The sequence below is a fragment of the Triticum aestivum genome, chromosome 6B, assembly GCF_018294505.1.
Source record: "Triticum aestivum cultivar Chinese Spring chromosome 6B, IWGSC CS RefSeq v2.1, whole genome shotgun sequence".
NCBI lineage: Eukaryota > Viridiplantae > Streptophyta > Magnoliopsida > Poales > Poaceae > Triticum > Triticum aestivum.
The window spans coordinates 729,830,742-729,846,293 of record NC_057810.1 but is presented as its reverse complement, the minus strand read 5'-3'; the positions used below and the strand labels follow the sequence as shown (position 1 = coordinate 729,846,293).

Below are 15,552 nucleotides of genomic sequence, written 5' to 3'. Positions count from 1 at the left end.
TTATGTTCGGATTATGTTCTTTTGCGGGGAATTCTATTACTCCCTCCATTCCAAAATACTTTGTACTATAACTTATTTTGGAACGGAGGCAATATGTTTTTATATTGTTATTACTACTAAATGTGCACGTGCAATGCATAATATTAGGAGGAGATTAATTGTACTCTTATATGAGGTAGGATAACGATTATGTATTAGTTATGTGATTAGCACATATGTTTTAATATTTGGTATGATATTAACTGCACGGCAAACATTCTGAATACTCACCATTATAGCAATATATAGGTCGTTGGATTGACATGGTTTGATGCCGAGATTAATTGTATGCTTGTCCTCGAACGATTGTCAACAAGCAATTGAACCTTTTCGAATTCGTGAAGTTTTCAATTTGTTAACATTTTTCAAATTTGTATTTTTTTGAATTCATGAATCATTTTTGAATGCATGATTTTACTTTTGATTTTTTTAATTCTTATTTTTTTCGAACTAGTGAATTTTTGACCTTTGACAAGCAGGGGACGGGGCTGAGCAGAGCAGAGGTTTTGCGAGCCGCTGTAGGGTGCCTCCCGCAGCGCGCTCGGGGTAGGCAGAGCCGCGTCGGCGATGGACGGTCGGCCAGGACAAGGGCGGTGCTGGGAGTTCAGACTCATGAGAAAATTCTTCTAGGATGTTTTTTTTTGGAATCTTCTAGGATTTTGTTTTAGCAACAGGAAAAAGAAGTCGGCCGATTGTAAGCGAAAAACAAGGATTGCATTTTGAACAAACAAAATCAAAGTTGAAGGTTGCAATATAGAAGAAAAAATAGGGGACAAAAACCAGGAGCTAAATTGGTGTTGGTCTCATTTAGTGGCCTAGTGGGTGGGTGCTTAAGTGACGGTGTCCATATGTGCTTATGTTTAGCAGACAGGCATAAACAAGAGACATGGTAGCAACAATTAGTGAGAAAACACACATAGGAATCGACGATGATGCTGAGTAGATTGAGCACCGAAAGTAAAGTAAAGCAAGACACAAAAGGAAGGGCCCAACGCACGACTTCCCCCCCTCGTCTTTTCCTCTCAAATTCTTTTCTTTTGGGGTGTGGTCTCATGCTGATGCTGCTTTACGCCACCATTACATGTATTAGTATCAATCATCGTTGGTAGTTTAGTGTACTATTATGATTGTATAATTGTAATGTACTAGTGTGGAGAATTGAGCTTTATTTGATTTGTATGCCTATAAAGTCAAAAAGGCGTCCCCACAACATTCCATTCCACTCCATTCCATTATGCTGGCTGCACATGGTAAAGTTTGCCGGGCATCCGAAAAACGCTCAGTGAGAGAGGGTCGAGGCATGAGATTAAGACCCGAGCCGCCACCCAGTCTTCTTCCCCCTTCGCCACCGCTAGGGTGTGTCTTCGGCAACGGCGGCAAGGAGGTAGTTGATCATGGTGCCCATTGGCGGAGCTATGTATTAGCAAAATTGGCCATGGCCCGCCCGACCTATAGGAAATGTAGCGGAGACTGACAGTAAATTTGGCCACGAGAATAAAAAGAACGGGCTTTACTTTTCTGTAAGGGTGTGTTTGTAAGGACATGCGATAGTTAATGTACTGACTTGCTGGGACCCCTTTAAGAATGTTTTTGTTAGTTTTTTTGTCAATCAAATGATCTTCTCCTTGTGAAGAAAGAAAGAAAGAAAGAAAGAAAGGATCTTTAGCAGAATTTGTTACTACTACTAGACAGTAGCAATGAGAAAAAGGAAATTGAAAAAGCAGCAGCTGAATATGTTTGGATGGGTTGGACTCCGGCGTCTCCCCCCTTTCTTCTCCACTCCGCCAACAGTGTCTTGTCCATCTATCTTCTACTCTAAGAAAAAGCAGCGAAAAGAATCCAAATTTATCTATCGATCAGCTCGCTCGCTCGCTCGGCCGTCGCTCTCCCCCACCTCCCTCTGCTCTGCTCTGCTTTGCTTTCCCCCACTGCATGGGGCTGTTTGGATTGTTGCCCACAGCCGCCCGTCCAAAATATTGGCCGTTGACCAGGCTGGTTCCATCGTTTGGATGAGCGCCGATTTTTTGGCTCGCCCCAGCCCACCGTAGCGCTCCTAGTGTATATCTGCGCCAATATTTTGGTGAGGCTCTGGCGGCCAAATCGACCGCCAATTATTTGGCGTGCCCTCCGTTGGCGGGGCTGGCTGGGGTAGAAACCAAACGGCCCCTTGCTCTTCACTGCTGCTACACCTCACCATTAATCCCTTCCCCCACCCCAAATCCAATTCCATGGATCGGCCGATCTAGGGTTTGCTTCCCCCTCCGGGTCCGGCCCAAGCAGAGCCAAGCCAAGCAACAACTGGCCCCAAGCCAAAGGTGAAAAAGCAAGCAACCGGCGGCTACTCCCTCCCCATTTTCACTCCACCGCCCCACCAAACCCCTACTCCGAGCGACCTAGCTAGCGAAAGCTCCTTCCTTTTCCTTCCTTCCTCCAGGCCGTCCGGCGGGCGGGATGGCCTCCTCCTCCGGGAGGCGGCCGGGCGCGGGTCCAGGCGGCGGGGAGCACTCCTCCTCGGGCGCGGCGGCGACCCCGGCGTCTGGCGGCAGGAGGATCCTGCGGACGCAGACGGCGGGGAACCTGGGCGAGTCCATATTCGACAGTGAGGTGGTGCCCTCGTCGCTGGTGGAGATCGCCCCCATCCTCCGTGTCGCCAACGAGGTGGAGGCCAGCAACCCCAGGGTCGCCTACCTATGTAAGCAACCACATTCATCCATCCTTCCTCTGCTTGTTAATTACTGTTACCAAAGCAGGCACCAAAGCAGAGCAGAGCAGATCCTCTTCTTCTCTCTTTGTTAATTATTTACTACTCACTGCTCATGTATTCTATTATGACCAAGTCTGTTGCCTGCGTATTATATATTCTTCATGCTGGAGTACAAGGCTAGTCACTCTGTTAATTTATTCCAAGTGTCCATAATTCCCTTTCTAGCAGCTCTCTTGTCTCACCCATAACAACAATTTTACTACTATGTCTCTTGCCTGCTAGCTAGGCCGCTTCTACTACTAGTCCACTTTGTTACTTGTGTGTATTCTATTACCTTGTACTACCTGTATTACTGAAAGTACTAATGCCTTGTTGCCACTGACAGTCTATCGAGTTTATTAACTCCAACTCAAGTCGGCATAATTCCCTACCTAGTATGTCTCCTGGGTATTAGCTAGGTCCCTTTTACTACTACACCTAGTTACTTGTGTGTATCCTATTACTTACTAGTTAGTAGTACATGTGTACTAGTACTCTATTATATTCTTCTTCCTCAACTACTACAACACTAATACTAGTAGTGGTGCCTTGTTGCCAGTGACAGTCTATCGAGGTCATTAACTCCAACTCAAGTGCCCATAATTCTCCAGATGCTGTATGGACTGCTAACTGTTTTCTTATCTCAGCCACACAATTGACTCTGTCTGTTGCCTGCTAGGTCGATTCTACGCCTTCGAGAAGGCCCATCGCCTCGACCCCACCTCCAGCGGCCGCGGTGTCCGCCAGTTCAAGACCGCGCTCCTCCAGAGGCTCGAAAGGGTACGTACACCACATTTAAACTTGCAGCATATTTGATTACATTCCGTTTCTGCTCCTTCCTGCGCCGTCTTCTATTTATAGCTTCCAAATCATACCATATTAAGTGCACACAGAGGCTACGACTAGTCATTTGTTTTACCTCAGCAGCAAAATTAATTGTACGACATCCAACGTATATATGCCATATTAAGTGCTTGACTCCCTTGCCATGTACGCGCTTCCTCCCTCAGGAAAACGACCCCACGTTGAAGGGAAGGGTTAAGCAGAGCGATGCCCGCGAAATGCAGAGTTTCTACCAGCACTACTACAAGAAGTACATCCAGGCGCTCCAGAATGCCGCCGATAAAGCTGACCGGTCAGAGCAACCAACCCATCCTCTTTTCTAATATAATGCTGCTGGCTCACTCATCTATGGCTTGCCTGATGCCTGCTCTGCTTTTCTGTTTGCTCAGTGCCCAGCTGACAAAGGCGTATCAGACTGCGGCTGTCCTGTTCGAGGTCCTAAAGGCCGTCAATGTCTCACAGAAAATCGAAGTCGATCAGGCGGTAAGCTCTAGTACAAGACATTTGCAGCCTTCTCTCTTCTTTTGTTTGTTTGACACAATGAACCTGTTAATGTTTCCTCACAGGAAAAAAAAACCACCGCTACTGTTTTTATCGAGGAAAAAAGAAGTTGGTTTCACCTCCCTGCTGTGATTGTTGATTGTTGCAGATTTTAGAGACGCACAACCAAGTCGAGGAGAAGAAGAAGCTCTATCTTCCTTACAATATCCTCCCGCTCGACCCTGACAGTGCTGCTAATCAGGCTATTATGCGATATCCTGAGGTTCCCATCTATCCTGAATTCCTGATTACCATCCCGAATTTACTACGAGCTTATCATACTCTGGCGACATGTCGAGATGATTACACTAGGGCTTATGCGCTGCTTCCCGTTCTTACATGTAGATCCAAGCCTCTTTTCACGCTCTTCGTAACACCAGGGGTCTGCCATGGCCCAAGGACCATGAAAAGAAGGATGACGCGGATCTTCTTGAGTGGCTTCAGGCACTGTTTGGGTTTCAGGTTATGACAACATGGCTACTGCCTACCTTCTGTTTTCATATATTATTTCTCGCGAGACTTTTGCTTTCATGTCAAACATATTTGTACCGGTGATGATTTCATTTGTGAGCTCTGATACATCAATGCTCTCTAACTCCAACAACCACTCTGCAGAAAGATAACGTGTCCAATCAACGAGAACATCTCATACTCTTGCTTGCCAACGTGCATATAAGGGAGATGTCCAAACCTGACCAACAATCAAAGGTACTGCATTTCCCGACATGCATTCATGTGAGGTGTGCGCACATACATGGATCCCTGAGTAGTAATGCCATTTACTTGTTTCTTTTCTGGTGAAACTTTCAGTTAGACGACCATGCGCTAGATATAGTAATGAAGAAGCTCTTCAAGAACTACAAAAGATGGTGCAAATACCTTGGCCGCAAAAGCAGCTTATGGTATGATGTTCAATCTTCACTGGAAAATTTGGAAGTTAACCATGATTATTTCATTTAATTAATTCAAGCCTGCAATCATAAGCTCTTCATAGTCGCTTGGTCCACTAATTAATTGATCGTTATGTTTCTAGGCTGCCGACAATTCAACAAGAAGTACAACAGCGGAAGCTTCTCTATATGGGCCTTTATCTGCTCATATGGGGAGAGGCAGCTAACTTGCGATTTATGCCAGAGTGTCTTTGCTACATCTACCATCATGTATGGTCAATTCCTTTCTTCATCAAATTAAACACATGATCTACTTACTGAGCTGGCAAACTGGGTCTTGAACTCTTAGTTCAAAGTCGTAATGTGATTTTCTGGTCGCAACAAAAACAACGCAAATGATACTATGCTATTTGGGTATGTCTGGATAGTTGCCAAAAATGTACCCTACCAGTTTTTATGTAGGTGACCGAAAGTTTCAATTGTTTGGTATGCCAATGACCTTTCGTACACTAGTACATTTTTCTTGCCAACATTAGCCAACTCATGGGCAGGCAAAACCATGACAAATGTTTTGGTAGGGCAAGCTTGGGCTGAAACCAAACACCCTTTTATCTTTTCTGACTTGATCCTTCTCAAATCTAGTGGCATCTTCTGAGGAGTCATGAGTCACATTCTGTTCACTTCTGTTGTCTAGAAAGTATATGTTGGGCATGAGTTACCTTAGGCATGAGGACTTACCTGCACAAGTGATTGATTGGCTTGGGGCATTGCTGTATTTTTAGGCCATAGCTCTTGTGATGAGATGATTCTTGGCAAGTGATGGTCGTGTTTTGTTGTTGTTCCACCGCAGATGGCTTTTGAATTGTATGGCATGTTGGCTGGAAATGTGAGCCCAACAACTGGTGAAAATGTTAAACCAGCCTATGGTGGTGCCGAAGAAGCCTTCCTGAAGAAAGTTGTGACCCCAATTTACAAAATCATAGAGATGGTATATTTCTTTATTTCCATTCTCATGTTTTAATTCCAAGCACAACTAACTTATGTCCTTTGGTTTTTTTACACAGGAAGCTGATAGGAGCAAGACCATGAAATCAAAACACTCACATTGGAGGAATTATGATGATCTCAATGAGTACTTTTGGTAAGTACAACATAATATGTTATCTTCCTTGTAATTTCCCGAGCCAGTTTTGGAGGACACCCATGCAATTAATTTACTTTCTTACAGGTCAAGAGATTGTTTTCGGTTAGGATGGCCTATGAGGGCTGATGCTGATTTTTTCAAGACTCCACATTTTGTTCTCAATACCCGTGATCAGACGAATGGAGTAAGTCCATTTTGCTTGCTTATGTGTTCGTAGTGTTCAGGCTAGTGTGGAGGAAAACAAACTTAAGTTAAGGTGGTTTATGTATTTGCCTGGCAACAAAGCCAAATAAACTTTGCAGTTTAAGTCTTCTTCATACAGTCTCTTTTGGTATTGATATTTGTTGTTCTGCTACAGGAGCACAGACCAGCTGGTAATGACCATTGGATGGGAAAAGTCAACTTTGTTGAAATACGGTCATTTTGGCACATCTTCCGTAGCTTTGACAGGATGTGGAGCTTCTTAATTTTATCCTTACAGGTTAATTGCGATTTCCCACCTTCGTGTTGCTCTTCTTATTTCGACTACACTTTTTGGATGTTTTCTGTTTACTTGAGATGAACCTTTTTATGTTGGTTTTCTCGTTCACTCAGGCCATGGTCATAGTTGCTTGGAATGGTGGCACGCCAGGTGACATCTTTGATGCAGGAGTGTTCAAACAAGTTTTGAGCATATTTATAACTGCTGCAGTAATGAAAATGGGCCAAGGTATGTTGACAACACCCCCCTTCCTATCCTAATATTACTGTATGCATGTTGGTTGTTCTTTTTGTACACCCTAGGCAATGTTTATCATTGCCTCATTGGTTAGGCTTACTAAATATGTTTTAATGCAGCAATTCTGGACATTGTCTTGAGCTGGAAAGCAAGAAGAAGCATGTCTCTTGCTGTTAAACTCCGGTACATCTTGAAATTACTATCAGGAGCTGCATGGGTTGTAATTTTACCAGTTACTTACGCGTACACCTCAGACAATCCTACTGGACTCAATAGAACAATCAAAAGCTGGTTCGGTGACGGCCGGAACCAGCCATCGTTATACATCTTGGCGGTTGTGGTATATTTGTCACCAAATATGCTGGCGGCTACGTTATTCATTTTTCCTGTCCTGAGGAGATTTCTTGAGAAGTCAAATCTTAAAGTTGTAGCCCTCATAATGTGGTGGTCACAGGTAATTTTGCTTTGGCAGTTTTATTCAAGCTGTTGATTCTTGATACCTTGTTTATACATACTAAGATGTAAAACATTGTACAGCCTCGCTTATTCGTTGGCAGAGGAATGCATGAAGGTGCATTCTCGCTTTTCAAGTATGTTTGCCCGTCTAAGCGTTTGTTATTCTTTATGAATTACCATTGCACGCGCTCTTTCTGACCATTGTTGTTCTTCTAGGTATACAATGTTCTGGGTCATTCTTTTGGCCACAAAATTGGTAGTGAGCTTCTACGTGGAGGTATTATTCTTAACTGATTTCACCACCATTTTGCTAGACATGAAATCTGAGTGTATTTCTGCATTCTTAGTGGAATATGTGAGATGTTTGGGCAATTTTATAGACCTAAGATTTACATTATAGCACTGACAGTTAAAGTAGATCACCATAACTGAAATTTAACTTGCCAGAGTGCCACACATATATTTGAAAGCGGAAATTGCAATGTTGGTGAACTTGAGACATTTAAATCTCCATAAGTAACGTACCTAGGAGGTCAAAACTATGCATGTCCAAGAGCAACATGAGTTAAATAAGTGAATGGATGTTTAGGTCCCGGTATTTTCAGAGGTGATTCATCTCCTATATATGTTGTATAATTTTGCATCAAACTATTGCTAGCCATTTCAACGGAACTTTTGTCCCATTAATGTCTTGAGGGCTAGTAATAGAAACCTACGACATTCCCCACTACTCATTAGTACACTTCTGCTGGTAAAAGGTTATCGAGTGAATTTTCCTAGCTGTTTCATTTGGTTATTATAAAATCATAATTTGGTTGCTCATCTTGTCATATGCCTGATCTGCAGATCAGGCCACTCGTGCAACCAACAAAAGATATAATGAAGGTGCCAATAACAACATTTCAGTGGCACGAGTTCTTCCCACATGGTCGGTCTCTCTCTCTTTCTCTCTCTAACCTGGTCGAGCTCGAACATGTTCTTATGTTTGGTTTTATCTGCAGCAAAGAACAACATCGGTGTTGTCATTGCACTTTGGGCTCCTATCATTCTTGTACGCCTTCTGTCTTGATTTCCTTGTGTAGAACAGAAGAAGTTGTTCATCCGATTTTGACTTGACTTGGTTTAATGGTTCAGGTCTATTTCATGGATACCCAAATATGGTATGCAATTTTCTCAACATTAGTTGGTGGTATCTATGGGGCATGTCGTCGTCTTGGTGAGGTTAGTAAAGCCGACCAATATTTTACTTAGCTAGTCCGTTTATGTCTGGGTCAGTACATGAAATTGTTCTTTAATTAAACACTGTCAAAACTTCCAATTTTTTGTGAACCTTGCTTATTACTCAATATTTCTAGATGATTCTACTCCTTCGAATAAAGTTACTTACAGAGTATACTGTTGGTTTCACTAAATCAGATACGGACCTTAGGAATGTTAAGGTCTCGCTTCGAGTCTTTGCCAAAGGCTTTCAATGATCACTTGATTCCAAATGACTCAAAGAGGAGAGGATTCCGCTCCGCTTTCTCCAGCAAACCTTATAAGGTGGGGATTTCTTGATTCTCACATCTTATCTGAGGCCACATTAGGCGTGGATCCCTGCTATGATAGAGCATCTATGTATTTTCTTTTATCTAACCCGCTTAAGTTACTTTAGAAACCTGAGGATGGCAAAGAAGAAGACAAAATAGCTGCAAGATTTGCTCAGATATGGAATCTAATTATCACAAGCTTCCGCCAGGAAGACTTGATAGATAACAGGTGCGGCATCTGACATCTATTCTTACATATCGACCGTCTTTCTTTTGCTTCCTGCTGATCTGTTGTTTGTTGCGTTTCGGTCAGGGAGAAGGACTTGTTACTTGTTCCATACTGCAAGGATCGTGAAATGGATATGATCCAGTGGCCACCATTCCTGCTTGCTAGCAAGGTGCATATTCTCATTCAACTTCTGCTTGTTCTGGTGGAATGAGGCGTTGTTTCATTTTATTTTATCAACTGCATTTCAGATCCCAATAGCATTGGATATGGCAGCGGACAGTGGAGGAAAAGACCGTGATCTAAAGAAAAGGATGGATTCTGATCCATATTTTACTTATGCCATCAAGGAATGCTATGCTTCATTCAAAAACGTGATATATGCTGTAGTGGTTGGTCCACGGGAGCGCGAGTATGTTCTACATTCTCCTCACTTCTTTAAAAGCACCAAGTCTTGATTGTTTCTATTCTCAACACACTTCATGATGTATATATTTCACTTTCAGTGTCATCCAAAAGATTTTTAAAGTGGTGGATGATCTCGTAGCAGCTGATACTCTGATAAAGGATCTGCACATGAGTAACTTACCTACCCTGAGCAAGAAGTTTATTGAGCTGCTTGTGATACTGGTATAGAATTAGTCATCGATCATGGTCCGGGTCATGTTGAATGAATGTGTATACCACCTAATTCTTCTTATTCTTTCCATGCAGCAAAAGAATAACAAAGAAGATCTGGGTCAGGTCATCATTTTGTTCCAGGATATGCTCGAGGTGGTTACAAGGGATATAATGGAAGACCAACTCACCGAGTGAGAGACCTAACTATCATTCATTCTACTGTAGAAACTAGCAGAATTAATGGTCTTTTCCCACTCAGTGGGAAATCACATGCTTCAGATTCTTGCTTGTTGTGTTGTCTTTCGTTACTTCTTATATGTATTGCCATCTCTTGATCAGGCTACTGGAACCGGTACATGGTGGAAATAACAGAAAACACGAAGGGATTACACCACTTGATCAACAGGAACAGGAACAGTTGTTCACTAAAGCCGTTGAATTTGAATTTCCTGTCAAGGCATCAGATGCCTGGAAGGAAAAGGTTATATCTCAGATTTGTTTATTTATCGTTGTTTCAAGTAGTAGGGACATGTATATATGAAATAAAGATGAGCTTCTAAGACTGTTGCTCATGTTCTTTGCTTCAGATAAAAAGGCTTCACCTTCTGCTCACAGTGAAGGAGTCTGCTATGGATGTTCCTACAAACCTGGATGCTAGAAGGAGGATATCTTTCTTTGCTAATTCTCTCTTTATGGACATGCCAAAAGCTCCAAAAGTGCGCAATATGCTGCCCTTCTCGTAAGTTTTTCTTCCCTCTAGAATTATGTATATGATGTATTCTGTTCTATGTTTGAATCATCATGTACTGGATTAGCTTCCTTGTGTATTTTATGGGTAACCAATCATCATTCCCTCCATGGAGTTTTGCTTCTTTGCCTTCATATATGTAAATATTCACACTTCAGTTACTTGCTAAACAAAATGCATGCACCGTTATGCTAGTATGGCTCAACGTAGAACTGCATCTCATGTAGAACTGCACCGGTAAGAATGATATCCTAATGAACAGTTGGCTTGTTGCTTCTTTACGGGGCAACTTGTGTACTGCAGTGTCTTGACTCCCTATTACAAAGAAGACGTCCTTTTCTCCTCACAAGCGCTCGAGGAAGAGAACGAGGATGGGGTTTCTATCCTTTTTTACCTGCAAAAAATCTACCCAGGTACATCCCATCTATCGAGTCGGCATATCCTAGTAACTCCAGTCCCTGTACATCAAACTCATGTTTGACTCTCCTTGCAGATGAATGGAAAAACTTTCTTGAAAGGGTGGACTGCAAGAATGAAGAGGAACTCCGTGAGACTGAACAAACGGAAGATGAGCTTCGCCTTTGGGCATCATATAGGGGCCAAACTTTGACGAGAACTGGTATCCCCCTTTGCCTCTTCTGTCATATGCACTGTACTTTTCCAAAAAAAATAAAATGCATTGGTATCGTGTTCTGTATTTTTTTTCCTTCAGTAATGCTTTGCTTGCTCAATCTTACAGTAAGAGGGATGATGTACTACCGACAAGCTTTGGTGCTTCAGTCCTGTCTTGACATGGCCCCAGAGAATGGTATTTCTATGCGACTGAGCCTGTTTGTTTCCTGATTGTGATTCGGAACACAGTATGATGTATGAACTAATTTGCCTGCTTTCCTCAGATCTCATGGAAGGCTTCAGGGCTGCAGATATACTATCTGAGGAGTCGCACTTATTGACTCAGTCGAAAGCTGTAGCCGACATGAAGTTTACATACGTTGTATCATGCCAGTCATATGGTATCCAGAAACGTTCTGGTGATCCACGTGCACAGGATATTCTGAGACTCATGACTACGTAAGTCTTTCTTTATTCAAGAATATAGTGTTCTATAGAGGGTATCCAGAAACGTAAGTCTTTCTTTATTTGTCAGTTATCCATCACTTCGGGTTGCCTATATTGACGAAGTCGAGGAGACAAGCAAAGAGGGGGAGGCAAGTAAAGATAGGAGCAAGAAGATAGAGAAGGTTTACTACTCGGCGTTGGTGAAGGCAGCAGTAACTAAGCCTGATGATCCTGGCCAGAAACTTGATCAGGTACTGTGAAATGGTTTTAATTCAGTGTTGATTATGTTTTAGCCTTTAGTTGCCTGCAAAACTTGTTTGTCTTTAGTGGATAATCTGTTGATGTGTGATGCTTAATACAGAATTGCATCCAAACAAAGTTAGTTTTTCTACTTTTGGATCCTGGATCTGAATTTCATAGCAGATGTCACACGGGGTATATAACAACCTATATATGTTAGGCAGCTGGAGATGCATTAATGAGACTAATCATGGGGCAATATGTTGAGAAAAAAGAATGTGGTATGTGGAAGAAATGATCCACAGAAATCGAGCTTCTATATTTTAATTTCTATCCTGTTTGATTATTATTCTTCAAGCATGCATAGACACAATAATCATCCATATATTTGAAACAGGTGCATTTCGTGATCTCACCTGTGCTGATTCGATATAAACTTGCTTACCTTGTGTCATTTTGTTGTGTAATAGGACATTTACAGGATAAAACTTCCAGGGAATGCAATGTTGGGTGAAGGGAAACCAGAAAATCAGAACCATGCGATCATTTTTACTCGAGGTGAAGGCCTGCAAACCATAGACATGAATCAGGTATGCGTCATTTGTGCTTCTTGTGCTGCTAGGACTAGGATTTTTGGGCCATTTAGTTATGTCGTGATGCCATGACAGGAGCATTATATGGAGGAGACATTGAAAATGAGAAACCTGTTGCAAGAGTTTACCAAGAAACATGATGGTGTGAGGTATCCAACAATACTTGGTGTAAGAGAACATATATTCACTGGCAGGTATATACATGTTGTTTCTGACTGCCTCCTTCCCCCTTCAATTTGTGATTAATGTGTGACTTCATCGTACAATGTTGCTATTTGCTTGGATAAGTTACTCATATTGTTATGATTGCTTTTGCAGTGTTTCTTCGCTTGCGTGGTTCATGTCAAACCAAGAGACAAGTTTTGTGACCATTGGACAACGTGTACTTGCCAATCCTTTAAGGTAAATCATCTTGACTGAATCACAATGTAGTTCCTCTCATTTCAGTTACTCGCTTTCTATATGTTTCTTTCTACAACTTGTCCTTAATTCTGCAAGTAACAAGTAGCACTCCTTTTTTTGGCTCATTTGGTTGAGTTGTCTTATTGGTTTTGTTTCTGTCAGTTTGTCTTACTCTTTCTTTGAAGAAATTTAAAGAATGTTCGTTTCTGATTTCTTTTCCTGGACATTCTCACGTGCAGGGTTCGATTTCATTATGGACATCCTGATATCTTTGATCGACTTTTCCATCTCACAAGGGGTGGTGTAAGCAAAGCATCTAAGATTATCAATCTTAGTGAGGACATATTTGCTGGTATGCATGCGGTCAACATTTTGCCGTTGCTGTGTGTGGTTCTTGAAGATGTTGTTATGCTAATCAATACCTGTCTCTTTGCGACAGGATTCAATTCAACACTGCGTGAAGGAAACGTTACACATCATGAATACATGCAAGTTGGCAAGGGAAGAGATGTTGGTCTCAACCAGATTTCACTATTCGAGGCAAAAATTGCATATGGTAATGGCGAACAGACACTGAGCCGTGACATCTACCGACTTGGGCATCGTTTTGATTTCTTCAGAATGTTGTCCTGCTACTATACTACCATTGGCTTCTACTTCAGCACAATGGTACTGATGTCTTTGCCCTGCTGGACTTTTCAGCTTTCTGTGTTGGCTTGTTAATCCTAGCCTAACCTCTGGTTTTTCTGTTATCTTTTCAGATCACTGTATGGACCGTATATGTGTTCCTCTACGGGCGTTTGTATCTTGTCCTCAGTGGCCTCGATGAAGGACTAGCCACTGGAAGAAGGTTTATACACAATGACCCTCTCCAAGTCGCTCTCGCTTCGCAATCGTTTGTTCAGCTTGGCTTCTTGATGGCACTCCCTATGATGATGGAGATCGGTCTGGAGAGAGGGTTCAGGACAGCATTGAGCGACTTTGTGCTCATGCAGCTTCAGTTAGCGTCCGTCTTCTTCACATTCTCCCTTGGAACCAAGACTCACTACTACGGAAAGACGCTGCTCCATGGAGGAGCCGAGTACAGGGCCACCGGGCGCGGATTCGTGGTGTTCCACGCCAAGTTCGCCGAGAACTACCGCCTCTACTCGCGCAGCCATTTCGTCAAGGGCATTGAGCTGATGATCCTGCTTATCGTGTTTGAGATCTTCGGGCAGTCGTACCGCGGAGCCATCGCGTACATCTTCATCACCTTCTCCATGTGGTTCATGGTTGTCACCTGGCTCTTTGCGCCGTTCCTGTTCAACCCTTCTGGGTTCGAGTGGCAGAAGATTGTGGACGACTGGACCGACTGGAACAAGTGGATCAGCAACCGCGGGGGTATCGGTGTTTCGCCGGACAAGAGCTGGGAGTCATGGTGGGAGAAAGAGCACGAGCCCCTCAAATACTCCGGGAAGCGTGGCACCGTTCTTGAGATAGTGCTGGCCGTGCGCTTCTTCATCTACCAGTATGGGCTTGTTTACCATCTCAACATAACCAAACACACCAAGAGCGTCCTGGTAACTTATTTGCTTGATCTTATTATCCTGATGATGCCTACAGTCTCTCGTATTTACTAGTAAGCGTACTAACTAATGAATGCGCTGTCTTTCCAGGTGTATTGCTTGTCATGGGTTGTCATCTTCTTCATTTTGCTGGTGATGAAGGTGAGCACTAACTAGTGTCCTGGCCATTTAACTGCAGTCTTTTCAATTGTGATACGGCAGAGATTAGGCCGGGCCATTGCTTGTCTTCTTGTGCTACAACAGACATTAGGGTGTCTTCTTGTGCGAACTTGGCTGTTGACTGACTGTTTACGCACGCACGCAGGCTGTGTCGGTCGGTCGACGGAAATTCAGCGCGGAGTTCCAGCTTGTGTTCCGGCTGCTCAAGGGGCTCATCTTCATCGTCTTCATCTCCACCATCGTGATCCTGATCGTGATCCCCCACATGACGATCCAGGACATATTCGTCTGCATCCTCGCGTTCATGCCGACAGGATGGGGCCTGCTCCTGGTAATTCTCTTTCTTTTATTTTCTTCATGTATCCTGCCTGCTATGAGGTGATTCAAACAAACATTCTAACGAATGTATGGTGGTTTGGTCGGTTGCAGGTGGCTCAGGCGCTGAAGCCGGCGATCATGAGCGTGGGGCTGTGGGGGTCGATCCGTGCGCTGGCTCGTGGGTACGAGATCATCATGGGGCTGCTGCTCTTCACCCCGATCGCGTTCCTGGCGTGGTTCCCGTTCGTGTCGGAGTTCCAGACCCGGATGCTCTTCAACCAGGCCTTCAGCCGTGGGCTGCAGATCTCGAGGATCCTGGGCGGGCACAAGAAGGACCGGGCGGCGCGGAGCAAGGATGATAGGTAGATAGATTGCTGTAGTAGCTAGTAAGGTAGATGGTGGTGATGGCATGCATGCTGGATGGTTGTAGTGGTTGTGGTTTGTCACTAGTATGTAGCAACCCTGGTTGTTTTGTGGTATCCTACTTTGTAGTGTGGATTGGAGGATGGGATTGATTGCCTGCTTGCTTGCTGTAGAATGTAGTGAACAAGAAATCCATGTGGATGCATGGTATGGTTTGTAGTAGTAGTAGTAGAGGGAGGAGGCATGCATGGTATCTACTACACTGACCTGATATTGGTGATTAGTAATTATAACTGTCTCTGGTGCCTGCTTGTGTGGTTTCTCCATGTAAAAAGAAGAATGTGTAATTTATTTTT

General features: G+C 43.3%; 1 protein-coding gene across 1 annotated transcript; it reads left to right on the top strand.

Annotated features, from left to right (window-relative positions):
* Positions 1-2,212: 2,212 nt before the first annotated feature.
* LOC123140140 (callose synthase 3) lies at positions 2,213-15,552 on the top strand. Its single transcript, XM_044559877.1, has 42 exons — positions 2,213-2,731; positions 3,462-3,562; positions 3,793-3,917; positions 4,015-4,108; positions 4,275-4,388; positions 4,511-4,627; positions 4,781-4,873; positions 4,976-5,067; positions 5,199-5,325; positions 5,906-6,043; positions 6,120-6,196; positions 6,284-6,383; positions 6,558-6,680; positions 6,794-6,908; positions 7,037-7,371; positions 7,455-7,507; positions 7,590-7,650; positions 8,220-8,301; positions 8,375-8,424; positions 8,508-8,594; positions 8,790-8,915; positions 9,028-9,131; positions 9,216-9,300; positions 9,380-9,540; positions 9,635-9,758; positions 9,843-9,940; positions 10,089-10,230; positions 10,337-10,488; positions 10,801-10,910; positions 10,991-11,116; positions 11,237-11,305; positions 11,394-11,568; positions 11,645-11,807; positions 12,267-12,386; positions 12,465-12,583; positions 12,708-12,791; positions 13,031-13,143; positions 13,231-13,460; positions 13,553-14,350; positions 14,447-14,497; positions 14,661-14,846; positions 14,945-15,552. Exons 1-42 carry the CDS (start codon positions 2,491-2,493, stop codon positions 15,197-15,199), a joined length of 5,916 nt encoding a protein of 1,971 aa, XP_044415812.1. The 5' UTR covers positions 2,213-2,490; the 3' UTR covers positions 15,200-15,552.

What these genes read in the sequence shown, in the direction of transcription:
- LOC123140140 (XM_044559877.1), top strand. Translation starts at nt 2,491, where the DNA reads ATGGCCTCCTCCTCCGGGAGGCGGCCGGGCGCGGGTCCAGGCGGCGGG. An exon ending in CATGTCGTCGTCTTGGTGAG is followed by an intron (nt 8,595 to 8,789) that starts GTTAGTAAAGCC and finishes TCACTAAATCAG; the next exon opens with ATACGGACCTTAGGAATGTT. An exon ending in TGACATGGCCCCAGAGAATG is followed by an intron (nt 11,306 to 11,393) that starts GTATTTCTATGC and finishes TGCTTTCCTCAG; the next exon opens with ATCTCATGGAAGGCTTCAGG.